The sequence below is a fragment of the Amia ocellicauda genome, chromosome 19 (assembly GCF_036373705.1).
Source record: "Amia ocellicauda isolate fAmiCal2 chromosome 19, fAmiCal2.hap1, whole genome shotgun sequence".
Taxonomy (NCBI): Eukaryota; Metazoa; Chordata; class Actinopteri; order Amiiformes; family Amiidae; genus Amia; species Amia ocellicauda.
The window spans coordinates 26,067,928-26,083,827 of record NC_089868.1 but is presented as its reverse complement, the minus strand read 5'-3'; the positions used below and the strand labels follow the sequence as shown (position 1 = coordinate 26,083,827).

The 15,900-nt window shown below is 52.0% G+C and overlaps 3 protein-coding genes across 6 annotated transcripts in view; 1 reads left to right on the top strand and 2 right to left on the bottom strand.

Annotated features, from left to right (window-relative positions):
• Nucleotides 1-140: 140 nt before the first annotated feature.
• Nucleotides 141-3,576, top strand: mgst3a (microsomal glutathione S-transferase 3a). Of its 2 annotated transcripts, none has more exons than XM_066692245.1 (6): nt 141-284; nt 965-1,092; nt 1,420-1,493; nt 1,641-1,698; nt 1,903-1,975; nt 3,174-3,576. In XM_066692245.1, the coding sequence occupies exons 2-6, from the start codon at nt 976-978 to the stop codon at nt 3,290-3,292; spliced, it is 441 nt and encodes a 146-aa protein (XP_066548342.1). In that variant the 5' UTR covers nt 141-284; nt 965-975; the 3' UTR covers nt 3,293-3,576. The 2 variants fall into 2 exon arrangements, with proteins under 2 accessions (XP_066548342.1, XP_066548343.1); XM_066692246.1 differs by lacking the exon at nt 141-284 and adding an exon at nt 582-603.
• Nucleotides 3,577-3,889: 313 nt separating this feature from the next.
• On the bottom strand, nt 3,890-9,198 carry mmachc (metabolism of cobalamin associated C). Its single transcript, XM_066692286.1, has 4 exons — nt 9,043-9,198; nt 5,326-5,523; nt 5,094-5,243; nt 3,890-4,449 (listed from the first exon to the last, which is right to left on the bottom strand). The coding sequence occupies exons 1-4, from the start codon at nt 9,181-9,183 to the stop codon at nt 4,117-4,119; spliced, it is 822 nt and encodes a 273-aa protein (XP_066548383.1). The 5' UTR covers nt 9,184-9,198; the 3' UTR covers nt 3,890-4,116.
• Nucleotides 9,199-15,875: 6,677 nt separating this feature from the next.
• Nucleotides 15,876-15,900, bottom strand: part of LOC136714746 (uncharacterized) — a 10,312-nt gene continuing 10,287 nt past the window's right edge. For all 3 annotated transcript variants that reach the window (XM_066692353.1, XM_066692352.1, XM_066692351.1), the window contains one exon: nt 15,876-15,900. This exon is cut by the window's right edge and continues 896 nt beyond it. The gene's annotated coding sequence lies outside the window, so the exon portion shown is untranslated.

Below are 15,900 nucleotides of genomic sequence, written 5' to 3'. Positions count from 1 at the left end.
ACTCCCCTGCCCTGTGTGCTGGGATCCTGTGGGCTCAGGTACTTCCTGCCAGGCTGTGTTAATATGACACACTGCAGTGTTGACTGTCAGGGCAGCCCAGCCCCGCCGCGCCCCAACGGCAGTAAACTCGTATTGTTACCGGCTGAACTGTGGCCTGGATACCCGGCGACACCACGCCCTCTCCCGGCTGCCATAGTCACAGCGCCGCCCCTCTCGCAGAGGCAGAGACGAGCCTGAGCCTGAGAGAGTCGCCCATCTTTACCGAGACCCCCAGACACGCACAGGTGAGAGCGACCCGCCGGACCACAGGACCGGTCCGGTTCATCATGACGAGGGAGGGTGATCACTCACACTGCGGTACCAGCGCAGCACTGCGGGGCACATAGCGCCACCGCCCAGCTTCGGCCGTGTGAGCGGCGTCCTTACAGCCCAGGTCGGACACTGTCCTTGAGCGGACAGCCGGGCTCCTCGGCTCGGCTCGGTTCGGCTCGGGTCGGGTCGGGGGACACCGAGCGCATTGCCAGCTCTTGTTTCCGGGGGGACCCCTCACTGCTGCACAGCCTGCCGGTCGAGCCGCGGATAGAGGACACGCTGATTGTGCAAGTGCGCGTATTTACTCCGGCTTGTATTACTTTGTTTGTATGATTTAAAACAATAGGAACATGTCATTGTTCTCAGAATGCGCGTGTCGTTCTCACGCAGTATGACGTACATCAGTCTAGACGACAGGGGCATTTCCCCACACGAACCCCGACGCGGCTGCATGGCGCTCATCGTCAGTGTATTTCTATTATTAAGCACTACTCGATATTTCACTAATGTAAATCAGTGCCCCCCCCCCCACTCCGCACGGCATCTTCTTAAGAGACAAACACGTCATTTGTCGTATAGAGAACACAATGTGTCCTTCCCCCTCTGCCTGTGCTGACCCCTCAGTCTGTCTCTTTCACTTTCTCTCTCTCAGGTGCAGTCGTGATGGTGGTGCTATCAAAGGAGTTTGGTTATGTGGTTCTGACGGGCGCCGCCAGCTTCGTCATGGTCGCCCACCTGACCATCAACGTTGGCAAAGCCCGCAAGAAGTACCATGTGGAAGTGAGTGGACGGGGGGAGTGAGCGCCTGTCTCTCTCTCTCCTCTCTCTCTTAAATTCAAATTCAAAAGGTGCTTTATTGGCATGACCGATCATAGTATAGCCATAGAGTAATAAATAGTAATAAAGAGTAATAAGGAAGAGATCTCTCTCTCTCTGTCTCTCTCAGTTCAGTTCAGTTTGATGTAATTAATGTCCTGACTGGGTGACCTCCGTGTTGCCAGAGCAGTGAGCGCTCGGTAAACCGCAGATGTACGCTTCAGTCTTAACCGTGTGAGAGCCTCACAAATCCACACCAATAAGAAGCCTAACACCCCCCCTGTCCCTCAGTACCCTCAGATGTACAGCGACGACCCGGAGAACGGCAAGATCTTCAACTGCATCCAGCGCGCTCACCAGAACACGTACGTAGGGATGCGGACCCCCGTTTCACATACGCCCCTCGCTCCCGTGCCTCTCCTTGCATCCTCGCGATGAAGCCGTGTATGTCCTGCTCAGGTATCTCCCGTGTGTGTGGCAGTGTTGTGAAGCCCCTGTGTGTCTCTCCACAGCCTGGAGTCCTACCCTGCGTTCCTGTTCTTCCTGGTCATGGCGGGCATTCATAGCCCAGTGAGTACTGCACTTTACTGTCTCGAAAGTACCGATTTACTGTCTCTCCGCACAGCTGTCCCCTGTCTCTCCACACTGCTGTCCCGTCTTCCTCTTTCCCTGAGCACTGAGCTTTGAGTGTCGTGTATTGCACACCGAGTGCTGCGTGTGTGTGTATGTGTTACGTGCGTGTCGTGTGCTGAACGCTGTGCCGTGTTGTTGCAGCGTGCGGCCAGCGCACTGGGGCTGACCTGGACCGTGGGCCGGGAGGTGTTCGCGCATGGATACTCCACTGGAGGTGAGAAGCGTCTGCCACCAGAGTGACACAAGTGTCCGTCTCCTCTATCTTTCTGTTGTGTACGTCTCCCTATGTCTCTCTGTGTACCTGTCTCCCTCCGTCCCTCTCTTGTTGTGTACATCTCCCTATGTCCCTCTCTCTCTCGTTGTGTACGTCTCCCTCTGTCCCTCTCTCTTGTTGTGTACGTCTCCTTCTGTCCCTCTCTCTCATTGTGTACGTCTCCCTATCTCTCCCTGTGTACCTGTCTCCCTCCGTCCCTCTCTTGTTGTGTACATCTCCCTATGTCCCTCTCTCTCTCGTTGTGTACGTCTCCCTCTGTCCCTCTCTCTTGTTGTGTACGTCTCCTTCTGTCCCTCTCTCTCGTTGTGTACGTCTCCCTCTGTCCCTCTCTCTCGTTGTGTACGTCTCCCTCTGTCCCTCTCTCTCGTTGTGTACGTCTCCCTCCGTCCCTCTCTCTCGTTGTGTACGTCTCCCTCTGTCCCTCTCTCTCGTTGAGTACCTGTCTCCCTATGTCCCTCTCTCTCTCGTTGTGTACATCTCCCTATGTCCCTCTCTCTCTCGTTGTGTACGTCTCCCTCTGTCCCTCTCTCTTGTTGTGTACGTCTCCCTCTGTCCCTCTCTCTCGTTGTGTACGTCTCCCTCCGTCCCTCTCTCTCTCGTTGTGTACGTCTCCCTCTGTCCCTCTCTCTCGTTGAGTACCTGTCTCCCTATGTCCCTCTCTCGTTGTGTACGTCTCCCTATCTCTCCCTGTGTACCTGTCTCCCTCCGTCCCTCTCTTGTTGTGTACATCTCCCTATGTCCCTCTCTCTCTCGTTGTGTACGTCTCCCTCCGTCCCTCTCTCGTTGTGTACGTCTCCCTCCGTCCCTCTCTCGTTGTGTACGTCTCCCTCTGTCCCTCTCTCTCGTTGTGTACATCTCCCTATGTCCCTCTCTCTCTCGTTGTGTACGTCTCCCTCTGTCCCTCTCTCTTGTTGTGTACGTCTCCCTCTGTCCCTCTCTCTCGTTGTGTACGTCTCCCTCTGTCCCTCTCTCTCGTTGTGTACGTCTCCCTCCGTCCCTCTCTCTCTCGTTGTGTACGTCTCCCTCTGTCCCTCTCTCTCGTTGAGTACCTGTCTCCCTATGTCCCTCTCTCGTTGTGTACGTCTCCCTATCTCTCCCTGTGCCCTCGACTCTCAGCACATCTGTCTTGTCCCCACAGACCCCGAGAAGCGTAGGTTTGGGCTGTTCGGGAACCTGGCGCTGTTGGGGCTGGTGGGTCTGTCGGTGGACTTCGGCAGAACCCTGCTGGGCTGGGGGGTCAAGCACTGCTGTCACTGAGCCCCCCCCACTGAGCGAGAGATGTACTACACCGAGCTGCTGCCTGCTTGATTGCTTATCTGAGCCGTGCAGAAGTCAATCGAGTAATTAAGGAGTTGGTGAGGGGTCCAGCTGGAGAAGACGGTCGTCCCTCTTCCCCCCCATGCTCCCTCCCTTCTCTTCTCTGTCCTGCGTCTCTGAAGGGCAGCTCCTGTCTGCGGCTCAGACCCGCGTCTCGCTCAGCAGGGACACCAGCTCTGTCACTTGTCAACAACTTTACTTGGAATAAAAACTGTCAATTAAAACTGTTGTGTCACCCATTGCGTGTGTTCAGGGCTGGATCGTGAAGTGAGAGTGAGTGTGAGTGGATTAATTGAGAGTGAGTGTGTATGGATTATTATTATTATTATTACCCAATTTCTTAGCAGACACCCTTATCCAGGGTGACATATCACATTATTTTCACATTTGTACCCATTCATACAGCTAGGCATTAGTCTAGGTAAAGTCCCTTGATCAAGGGTACAACAGTGGTGCCCCCCACATGGGGACTGAACCCACACCCCTCCACACCAGAGTCCAGAGCCCTGACCACCACCCCACACTACACTTTCTCCGTTTCTTTTTAATGCAGAGGAACCATTTATTTGTACAATACAGCAGATTTATACAATTAGATATAAAGAAACCAGCAGATTAAGAATAATAATCATGGTCCCTGTCCACCTGCAGCTCGGTGCTGGGGGCCGCACTGCGCTCCAGTCAGTGGCCTCACTGGTCCCCGTGTTCACCCTCCCAGAGTGGGACTGTCGGCGGGAGCCTCCCTCCTCGGCCATCCCCCCACCTCACTGGCCATCCTCCGTCGCTGGGGGGGGCGGCGCCTGGTCCAGCAGCCCCCACTCCTGCAGCAGGGCGAGGCGCTGGGCGGGGGGGGTGGAGAAGTAGTCCATCTGCCGGGGGGAGTAGCGCTGTGTGGGGGACACAATGTCCCGGTAGCTCCAGTCCCGCCAGCGCAGGTTGAAACTCTCCAGCAGCTCAACCCGCTGCTCCCGGGATGGCACGCAGTCCGGGGGGGCCCTCTGCGGCAGCTCCTGCGCCCCCACCCCCGGGAACACCAGCAGGGCGCGGATAGCGAACCAGCCGCCAAACTGGGGGTGGATACAGACCCCGAACATCTTCTACAGGAGAGAGAGAGAGAGAGAGAGGGAGGAGATTTGTAACAATGCACTAGTTAGAGCTCATCTGGATACTGTGGACAGTTCTGGGCTCCACACTTCAAGAAAGATATCGCTGCTCTAGAGGCAGTTCAGAGGAGAGCAACCAGACTTATTCCAGGTCTGAAGGGAAAGTCCTACTGAGAGACTGAGGACCTGAACCTTTTCACCCTGGAACAGAGGAGACTACGTGGGGACTTGATCCAAGTCTTCAAAATCATGAAGGGCAACGACCACATCAAACCAGAGGAGCTTTTCCAGATCAGCAGGGACACACGCACCCGGGGACACAAATGGAAATTGGGCTTCAAGGCATTCAAGACAGAAAACAGGAGACACTTCTTCACACAGAGAGGCGTCACAATCTGAACAAACTCCCCAGCGATGTGGCTGAAGAGACAATTTGGGAACATTCAAAAACAGACTGGATAGGATCCTTGGATCACTTAGTTAATGGACACCAAACGAGAGGATGGGGTCCTCTTGATTGGACACTGTCTTATGTTATTATGTGACAGCTGCCCTATCAGAACTCCCACACACCCCGAACATCATCCACAGGGGAGAGAGGGGAAGTTACAGGGTCTGTCTTCCTGTCCATCACTCACCCGGTCCCAGGGCGGGTCGGGGACGTCGCTGAGCTGGTAGTAGTAGGTGGCTCCAGCCACGTGGGCCGCAGTCTGGGCCAGGAAGCGAGGCCTGCGGTTCGGCAGCATCTCATAGTCATAGCTGATCTCTACCTGCTGCCCAGGGAAGCACTGCACACAGAGAGGGTGGGAGGGGGCATGAGAGTGTGTGTGAGTGTGTGTAAGAGTGTGTGTGTGTGTGGGTACAGTGTACCTGTGCCACAGCGCCGCTGATGTAGTGCGCCACACACTGGTCGATGAGGTCACAGTTTCCGGACCGGCGCTCATTTTGTAGGAAGGGCAGGAAGGCATTCTCGAACATGGTGGGCGTGCTGAGCACCACCAGTGCCAGCGTCTCGTCACTGTGGGCCAGACGCAGCGCCGGCGCCAGCAGCGCATTGTACCAGCCCACCTGTGGGGGACACGGGCAGGATCAGAGGTCAGGGGGCACAGGGACACACCGCCCGCCCCGCCCCAGAGAGGCTTCTGCACACAAGCTAAATCAAAACAGACTGATCCTGCTCTTCCTCGCCACGCCGGTCCGACCAGCCTGACTGGCAGTAAACCGATACAAACACCTCACAATCAGGGCCGAGTCGGAGACGCACAACGCAGCGCTCGTGTTTCACCCTGTGGTGGAAATGCTGTGCTGACACAATGACCCGCTGCTGATGTCACACACTGAACAGCTACGGGGGGGTTTATTCACCACTGAGATGGAAACACAGCAGACAGGGATGCGTGAAGACGGTTTGCAGCGGCAGCCTGGTGTGGACATTGAGAAGAGCTCGGCTCATAAACAAAGCAGCTTCTAAAATCGAATTATGTTAAAAATACTCTAAATAAGATGTTCTTTTAATAAGTTTGATTTCAATTCTCCTTTAAAACTAATCTCTTGTCTTCTGCAATTGATTGTTTTCCTCCTTGCTCCCTTTCCCGTAGCCCTTGACTGTGACCCTACATCTTGACAGCACTTAGCTTTACTTTTCAGCATGTAGGAAGTCACTTACTGTACTTAACTGTATACATTGTATAAGTTGTAAAATATATTATATCTTGAACTGCTTTGTTTAAATGTAAATGTAAATTTGAATTTGTAATGTTGATGCCTTTATTAAACTGTCGTAAGTTGCCCTGGATAAGGGCGTCTGCCAAGAAAAAAATAAAATAAAAATAATAATAATAATAATAACTATTTTTAATTCCATAGCATGTTAATAATGTTTTTACATCTACTTTCTACAGACATCTGATTTGAATATAGATGATGTACTTTTTATTACTCCATTTTACAAATCGCTTCATACAGGCTTGACTACACTGTTTTAATCCATTGGGTTGATGCTGATTTCTCAGACGGGTCCTGTACTACAGTAATGTGACGGAAGAGCATTAGGGCCACTTAAGAGAGAGACAAAATATATATATATTTTGAGAAAAAAAGTCAAAAGTTTTGAGATTTAAAGGCGAAATAAACTTTTGAGAAAAAAAGTCCAAAGTTTTTAGATATAAAGTCGAAAAAAACTTTTGAGAAAAAAAGTCAAAAGTTTCGAGATTTAAAGTCGAAATAAACTTGTGAGAAAAAAAGTTGAAAGTTCAGGTTCAAACACAACAGCGTCGATATGGCGTCGATAGGGGACTGGGCAAAACCCGAAACGCCGGAACAATGGAAAGATTTACAAAGACATCTAAAACAGAAAAATACTTATTCTGGGCTTTCAGAAACTTGTGTTTTAATTGCAAATATTGTATTACATAATGTAAATAATAATAATAATGAACTTTAATAGTAATAATAACATTAACAACACCAATAAAATTATTATTATTATTATATATACACATTTTCTACAATTTGTTAAACTGAACAGAATTTGTAAAAGTAATAGTGGCATTAAGGTGCAATAGTGCTACAACAGTTTCATGCTGGGGAGCCATTTGTCGGACTGGGAAGAGACAACCAAATAAGTGTCTCCAATGCCACAAGTTTGTGTCTTAGATTGGGTTGTTAGCTTTCCAAGGGTTGCTTTCTAATATTGAAAAGACAACTCCCCAAAGTCATCATAGTCCTTTTTAAGGTAGAATAGTTTTTTGCTGGGGAGTTATTTTTGGAACTGGAAACATACACCCAAAATAGTTTACACTATTTGTCCATTAGAGCGATTAATAAGGCTTATTAGCGTTCCGAGGCATACTTTTCAGTACATTACATTATTTGTCATTTTGCAGACACTCTTATCCAGGGCGACTTACATTTGTACCCATTTATACAGCTGGGCATTTTACTGGAGCAATCTAAGTGAAGCACCTGCTCAAGGGTACAACAGCACTGCCCCACCCAGGACTTCAACCCACAGCCTTTGAATCATGAGTCAAGAGCCCCAACCACTACTGCACAGTGCTGTTGAGTGCAGTAATTTAGACATCAGTAATTCCCTTTTATACCTACATTTCAGTTCAATACAGCTCTAGTCTTTTTAACTTCACGACAACCTTCTCCTCATCTAGAACCCATTTCGGGTTTTGCCCAGTCCCCTTATAACACCATATCGATGCTGTTGTGTTTGAACCTGAACTTTCAACTTTTTTTCTCAAAAGTTTATTTCGCCTTTAAATCTCAAAACTTTTGACTTTTTTTCTCAAAAGTTTTGAATTTCTTTCTCAAAATACAGTGGGGGAAATAAGTATTTGATCCCCTGCTGATTTTGTACGTTTGCCCACTGACAAAGAAATGATCAGTCTATAATTTTAATGGTAGGTGTATTTTAACAGTGAGAGACACAATAACAACAAAAAAATCCAGAAAAACGCATTTCAAAAAAGTTATAAATTGATTTGCATGTTAATGAGGGAAATAAGTATTTGACCCCTTCGACTTAGTACTTGGTGGCAAAACCCTTGTTGGCAATCACAGAGGTCAGACGTTTCTTGTAGTTGGCCACCAGGTTTGCACACATCTCAGGAGGGATTTTGTCCCACTCCTCTTTGCAGATCCTCTCCAAGTCATTAAGGTTTCGAGGCTGACGTTTGGCAACTCGAACCTTCAGCTCCCTCCACAGATTTTCTATGGGATTAAGGTCTGGACACTGGCTAGGCCACTCCAGGACCTTAATGTGCTTCTTCTTGAGCCACTCCTTTGTTGCCTTGGCTGTGTGTTTTGGGTCATTGTCATGCTGGAATCCCCATCCACGACCCATTTTCAATGCCCTGGCTGAGGGAAGGAGGTTCTCACCCACGATTTGACGGTACATGGCCCCGTCCATCGTCCCTTTGATGCGGTGCAGTTGTCCTGTCCCCTTAGCAGAAAAACACCCCCAAAGCATCTGATTGATTGATTGCTTCTGTGGACAGGTGTCTTTTATACAGGTAACGAGCTGAGATTAGGAGAGTCCCTTTAAGAGAGTCTCAGCTCGTTACCTGTATAAAAGACACCTGGGGGCCAGAAATCTTGCTGACTGATATGGGATCAAATACTTATTTCCCTCATTAACATGAAAATCAATTTATAACTTTTTTGAAATGCGTTTTTCTGGATTTTTTTGCTGTTATTCTGTCTCTCACTGTTAAAATACACCTACCATTAAAATGATAGACAGATCATTTCTTTGTCAGTGGGCAAACGTACAAAATCAGCAGGGGATCAAATACTTTTTTCCCCCACTGTATATATATATTTTTTTCTCTCTTAAGTGGCCCTGATGCTCTTCTGTAAATGTGAGACCCAGCCTGCAATGTTACTACGGCGTCTCAACGATGAGTCTGATGACAACAGCTCGGTGCTCACAGCGGCTCACCGATGGAGCAGCCGGGGAGAGAAACAACGCCCCCGCACATCTCTCGCACCGGGCACCGCCGCGTCTTTAGCGGAGCTGCTTCACTGGGACACCGGCCAGCTGCGTCTGGTCTGAGCGCCCCTGCCCGGCCGCCGTACCTGCAGAGGATACACCTCGAAGCCCCGCGGAGACAGAGCCGCACTGAGCGCCCGCTCCGCGCTGCCCGCGTCCAGTCCAGCCTCCGCCATGACGCCCTCGAAGCGCAGCCGCAGTGCACCATGGGGGCCGGAGTGCTCCATCAGAGCCAGGTGGAACTACAACTCCCAGAAGCCCCCGGGCGGGCTGGCCGCTGTGTATTTATGGTCTCACGCACTGCGGCGGGACGTCGGAGATTTAAAATTGATCCACAGAAAATACTGTAAGTACGAACCAGAAACGACAGATATTCGCGCCCCGCACCGTTTGTGCTGAGTGAATAATTAAAACCCGTGGTTCAGATACGTGTCTGAGACCAGAGTTTATTTGAAACAGGCCTGCTTTACGGCAGATAATAATCGGTGAGCCGTCGCAAAGACACCGGGTTTGAAGTTAGTTTGGACGGGTTTGTCTTCTGGACACGACGCTACTGTGTGACGTGTGTGTCGTGAGCTGCGTCTGTCCGTCACTGAAGTGTTTCATCAAAGCCATTGTCCACACCGGGGTCAGATCACTGGCCATAAAACCTGCCAAAATTAAGATGAACATGGAGAGGATTATGAACATGATTATGAGCTCTGGACAGGACAATAAGTGCACTGGTACCGCCGACTGGCTCTGATTGACAGAGTTCAAAGTTTTGTCACATTGAAAGAAAAAGAAATGCAGAAGTGCACTGAGAAATGTAAAAAGCAAAGAGACAAACGGGAAATAAATATATACAAGAAACTAATGAATGAATAAATACATATTGAAATAAATAAACAAATAAATAGATGAATAAATAAATAGATAGGCCTAAATGTCCATGTATTTGTTTAATCATGTATTTATTTTCTCTGTGTATTTATTCTAAATTTAACTTTGGATAGTCCTCCATATCATGTTCATCTTCATAATCATCTTCATGTTCATAATCAAGTTCATCTTAATTTTGGCACTGATCACCCTCCATATGTACTGTGACTGGCATTACACAGCTCTGGTGTACACACACAGTGTCACACACACACACACACAGTGTCACACACACACACACACAGTGTCACACACACAGTGTCACACACACACACAGTGTCACACACACACAGTGTCACACACACAGTGTCACACACACACACACACACACAGTGTCACACACACACACACACAGTGTCACACACACAGTGTCACACACACACACAGTGTCACACACACACAGTGTCACACACACACACACACAGTGTCACACACACAGTGTCACACACACACACACACACACAGTGTCACACACACACACACACAGTGTCACACACACAGTGTCACACACACACACACACAGTGTCACACACACAGTGTCACACACACATACACACACACACACACACACACACACACACACACACACACAGTGTCACACACACACACACACAGTGTCACACACACACACACAGTGTCACACACACACACACACACACACACACACACACACACACAGTGTCACACACACATACACAGTGTCACACACACACACACACAGTGTCACACACACAGTGTCACACACACACACACACAGTGTCACACACACACAGTGTCACACACACAGTGTCACACACACACACACACACAGTGTCACACACACACACAGTGTCACACACACATACACGGTCTCAGGCAGACATACAATGATCTGTCTGTCTCTCTCTCATTAGTGTGCCTGTACTAATCCCTCTTCCCTCCCTCTTCCTCCAGTGTGTATCCCCTGCATTTCTTCTTGTTTGTTTTTCCCTGATCTTGACCCCTCGATGAACTGGGACACCCAGCTGAACGGTGTGCTCTCGGCCGCAGATGGCAGTGTTGCCAAAATCCGGGTGAGCGTCCGGCGGGGCAACGAGCCGAGGGCAGTCCGGGCTGTGCGGTTGTTTCAACTCCGTGTGCTCTGGGCTGGGGGTCTGGACTGGGCTGCAGTGAGTGTGAGGGGGGCAGCAGCAGCACAGTGTAATAGCACAGTGTAGTTCAGTACAGCTGACACAGGTTGTGAGGATGCACTGGTCTCCTCAGTGCAGTGTCTGTGCAGTGCTGAACACCAGGGGGCGCAGTAGTGCTGTGTGCCAGTGCTGTTGTTATTATATGGCACTGCGCTCGGGAGGCCAGAGCGCTATACACACATATATATATATGTTAATATTAACGAGAATAAAACCCCTTGAGAAACCCCCACAAATACACACGGGTGCTTTAAACGAGTGTCTCTGGTTAGTTTCCCTCATTTATCCCCCTCATTACTCTCCCTCGTTAGTGGTGGTCATGAGACCATGGGGTCGGGGGTCAGTGGTGCTCATTCCCGGCTCTTCTTTTTGCAGGAGAGACTGACAGCGGCAGGACGCTTCTCCAAAGGTAGGAGAGGAGAGGAGAGGAGAGGAGAGGAGAGGAGAAGAGCAGGGTGGGGGGGGCAGGGGAGCAATGAAGTCGGATCTACAGGCCAGATGAACTGTCCCTGTTTTCTTTCAAAGAGGAGTCTGGAAAAATGTCCAAATGTAATAATTAATTAATTTTGCTCTTACAGCATCTGTGATCTCTGTGTCTTTTCCTCACAATCCTTCCTCTCTCTCTCTCTCTCTCTCTCTCTCTCTCTCTCTCTGTGTCAGAGGTGCTCCTGGATGGTGGGGGTCCCCATGCTGTGCGTTTTGAGGACCCCCCGCTGTCCCGCTGTCCCGCCCCCTCCTCGCGCTCGCTCAGCCCCGGGCCCCAGTGGGGGAGCCTGGCAGGGGGGCAAGATCAGGTAAGAGATGTGGCTCCCGGTCCCGACCCCAGTCCCCCAGTCCTGCAGTGTGTTGTGATGATACCGAGGGCCTCACTGTGACCTCTGACCCCCAGGCCGTCGCGTCGCTGGCGCAGGCCGTGCAGGCCCTGGAGAGACACCGAGGCCAGCAGGAGCGCCGCCTGGAGGCACTGGAAGGTCAGAGCGCCGGCTGCCGCCCTGTCTGCGTCTGCATGGCCGCCCTGCTGTTGGGGCGCGGGTTTCATTACTGCTGTTCTGCTTGTTTTTCAGATGAGCTGCGGAGACTGAGAGAGAGGGAGCGGGAGAGGGAGAGGGAGTGGAGAGAGAGGGAGCGGGAACAGGAGAGAGAGAGGGAGAGAGATAGGGAGCGGGAGCAGGAAAGAGAGAGGGAGAGGGAGTGGAGAGAGAGGGAGCGGGAACAGGAGAGAGAGAGGGAGAGAGAGAGGGAGCGGGAGCAGGAAAGAGAGAGGGAGAGGGAGCGGGGCAGCCCCGAGCTGGAGCGGCGCGTGGACCAGTGGCGCAGGGAGGTGAGCACGGAGCTGCATGTCCTGAGGGAGAGGATCGACAGAGCGCTCGGCCGGGCAGCGCGGGAGGAGAGGTGAGGGGGACAGAGGAGGGTCGGGGGCAATAAGAGCAGCAGGATGGTTATTGGGTGTTATTGGGTGTGTGGAAGTGCGTGGGTGCTGAGCAGAGGGGAGGGTGACTCACATGGGTTACAGGACGCATAATAGAATCAGTGACATTCAGAGCATCGCATTACAGTGACCTGTGTGTGTGTCTGTGTCTTTGTGTCTGTGTGTGTGTCTGTCTGTGTGTGTGCGTATGTATCTGTCTCTGTGTGCATCAGTGTCGGCGGAGGGGTGCGTCGAGTGGAGCTGGAGCTGCGCAGAGAGCTGGATGATGTGAGGCGACGAGTGGGTGAGTGACCGTCAGCGGGGCTGCCTGGGGATGGGGGGGTGATAGGGGGTGATGGGGGCGTGGCCCTGTGTCTGTCGTGCAGCTGCGTTCTCAGTTCCCTTATTTACTCCTGTGTTCGTTGCTGCTCTGGGGGCTCAGAGCGCAGGATTCTGACAGCGTGGGGGGTGCCCAGCTCAGTCTGTCTGTCTGTCCGTCCTGACTGAGCTCTGTCTGTCTGTCCATCCGTCCAGGGAGGCAGGAGACGGAGCTGTTGGGCCAGGTCTCTGAGAGCAGGGATACGAGACGACAGTGTGAGCGCAACAGTGAGGTACGAGCGCCATGAATACTGCAGGGCACTCTGACACACTACTGACCCACACATGCCTGCACACACACACACACACACACACACACACACACACACAGACAACCGTGCACCCTCACTAAAACACACATGCTCAGAGAGGCTGTGCACACACCTCCTCGCTCCAGCACCGAGTCCAGTAGAACCCTGTGGTCGGTGCCGAGTGCCAAGCTGCCCCGTCTCTCTGCCCACAGGCCCTGGAGCGCCTGACCCAGCGCTGCCGCAGCCACAGCCTGGAGCTCAGCAGAGCGCAGTCCCAGCACTGCGTTACACAGCACTGCGTTAAACAGCACAGCCTGGACTGCCTCAGGTCAGGGGTCAGGGGTCACAGGTCGGTTTTGAGAGATCTTCTGACAGGAATATATGTTGTGTGTGTGTGTGTGTGTGTGTGTCTGTGCATATGCGTGTGTGTGTGGGTGGGGGGTGGTATTGTTGTCTCGCCCCGTTGTGCTGACGTGCTGTGGGTGTCTCATGTCCCCAGGTCCTCGGTGTCGGAGCTCAGAGGACAGGAAACCCGAGACAGACAGCCTGCTGTGCCCCCCCCAGGTAGGCCTGCAGTGTCTCACACACACAGTGATCACAACACATGGTGATGATGATGATGATGATGGTCTGTGATCTGCGCTCTGTTCGCTCTTCCTCTCCCAGGTGTTGGGGGCGCTGACCCGCTGGGGGAGGACTCGGACGGGGGGCTCAGTCCCAGCCTCAGCCTGGGGGACGTCAGCTCTGACAGCCTGTCCTCACTGGGGGAGCCGCGCCCTGCAGGTGTGTGTGTGTGTGTGTTACACTGTCCCTGGCCCTGCTCCTGTGACGCTTGGACACACACTACTGTACTCGCACACACAGTCACACAGCAGAGACACACACACACACTACTACTACTATTACTACACACACACACACACACACACACACACACACACACACACACACACACACACACATACACTAACACTCACATTGGCTCCTAGCAGCGCAGCAGTGTTTTTTTGGAGAGTGGGGGGGCTCCTGCTGGCCACTCATTTCAAGCTCATTTTCCGTCTGTAATCTCCCTGCTAGACCTCTCTCCCTCTCTCTATACACACACACACTTTGGCATTGACGTGAGTCTCCTGTCGTTTCTCTGCCCTGTGGCCACCAGGGGGCAGACGCTGCCCTCAGCCGCACACAGGAGACACGGGGGAGACGGGGAGCTGGTGGGACGAGGACGTGGATATTGACGTGAGTTTGGATGAAGACCTGGATGAGCTGTTGGACAGCCCGGCCCCGCTCGACCTCCGAGACCTTTAACCTTTCACCCCTCTGCCACGGCAGCGCTCCTTCAGCCCCCAACACACACGCGAACACACGCATGTACCGGTGTGCACGCCCATGCAATGGGACAGCATTAGACTGGGGACAAGGGGAGGGATAGGGATAGAGAGAAGGACGGAGGAGGAGCGATGCAGCATGACGATGACATCATCCCCGAGCTCGACTCCCTGCCCCCCAGCAGCAGCAGAAACTGGACAATTAAACATTTCTTTACACTTTATGGACTGTCTGTCTTCCATCTTTAATGCTTTTAAATAGTTTCCCGGGCGTGGCAGTGAGCAGAGCACACACTCACAACTCACTCACAACTCACTCATAACTCACACGCAGAAACGGACACCAATGCACACAGACACACACACACACACAGACTGGAGCAGGCGGACACCCTCGGCCCACAGGCGTGGCTCAGAGGCTCAGCTCTGCTCCTGTGGGCGCTGCCGCGCTGTGCCGTGCCGGGGCGTGGAGGGTGCGCAGTCGTGGCAGCCCGGCTCAGTGAGGGCGGGGGGGCACCGGGGGTTTACATGACTCGGGGACGGGGCTCCAGGGCTGTGCGGCACCGCCACACACAGCGCACTGCGTTCACAGCACAGCTCCCACAGACAGGGAGGCTGAGACCCATTTCCTTCCGCACTGGGCAGCCCGGGCCCGGTCCTGGACCCCACAGGACGGGTGTGATCTGTTATAGAACAGGACGGGGAACCTCGACAGCGCGGCAGCAAGAACGTTGTGTGTGTAACACCCCACCTCTGGGTCCCTGGATCTCCCTGACTGAGCCGCGTTCTGGGCAGGACCAGGCGTGTTGGGCTGGACAGTGACTGACGCAAAAAGGCCGGCCCTGACCCTGTGATGACCCCACACTGACCGCACACACACTACAGTACAGCACAGAGACACACACACACACACACTACAGTACAGCACAGAGACACACACACACACACACTACAGTACAGCACAGAGACACACACACACACACACTACAGTACAGCACAGAGAAACAAAGGCAGGGAGGGAGTGGAGAGGAGGAGGAGGAGGAGGAGGAGGAGGGGTTCTATTGCGCTGAGTCATTGTGTGCGTCTGGCTGTTCTGCCTTTGTGCCCAAGTGTGCAAGTTCCTCTTTCTCCTTTTGTTCAGTTCAAGCTGCACAACCAGAGCCAAAACAAGAGAAAGAGAAGAAAACACCTCCGCTGACACACACACCGGTGTTACACACACACACACACACACACACACACACACGCTACAGTGTTACAGACACACCGGTGTTACACACACACACACACACGCTACAGTGTTACAGACACACCGGTGTTACACACACACACACACACACACGCTACAGTGTTACAGACACACCGGTGTTACACACACACACACACACGCTACAGTGTTTGAGACACACTTAATAGAAAGCATATGTTTTGAGTGATATACACAACTAAAACAAACGAGCAAAATATTCAGAAGCATTTTTTATACTTT

Bases quoted from the DNA above. Each gene is read 5' to 3' on its own strand.
- mgst3a (XM_066692245.1), top strand. From the start codon at position 976: ATGGTGGTGCTATCAAAGGAGTTTGGTTATGTGGTTCTGACGGGCGCC. The intron at 1,699-1,902 runs GTGAGTACTGCA...GTGTTGTTGCAG, and splicing joins TGGCGGGCATTCATAGCCCA to CGTGCGGCCAGCGCACTGGG. The intron at 1,976-3,173 runs GTGAGAAGCGTC...TTGTCCCCACAG, and splicing joins GCATGGATACTCCACTGGAG to ACCCCGAGAAGCGTAGGTTT.
- mmachc (XM_066692286.1), bottom strand. From the start codon at position 9,183: ATGGAGCACTCCGGCCCCCATGGTGCACTGCGGCTGCGCTTCGAGGGC. The intron at 5,524-9,042 runs GTACGGCGGCCG...TGTCCCCCACAG, and splicing joins TCGAGGTGTATCCTCTGCAG to GTGGGCTGGTACAATGCGCT. The intron at 4,450-5,093 runs GTGAGTGATGGA...TCTCTCCTGTAG, and splicing joins CCGACCCGCCCTGGGACCGG to AAGATGTTCGGGGTCTGTAT.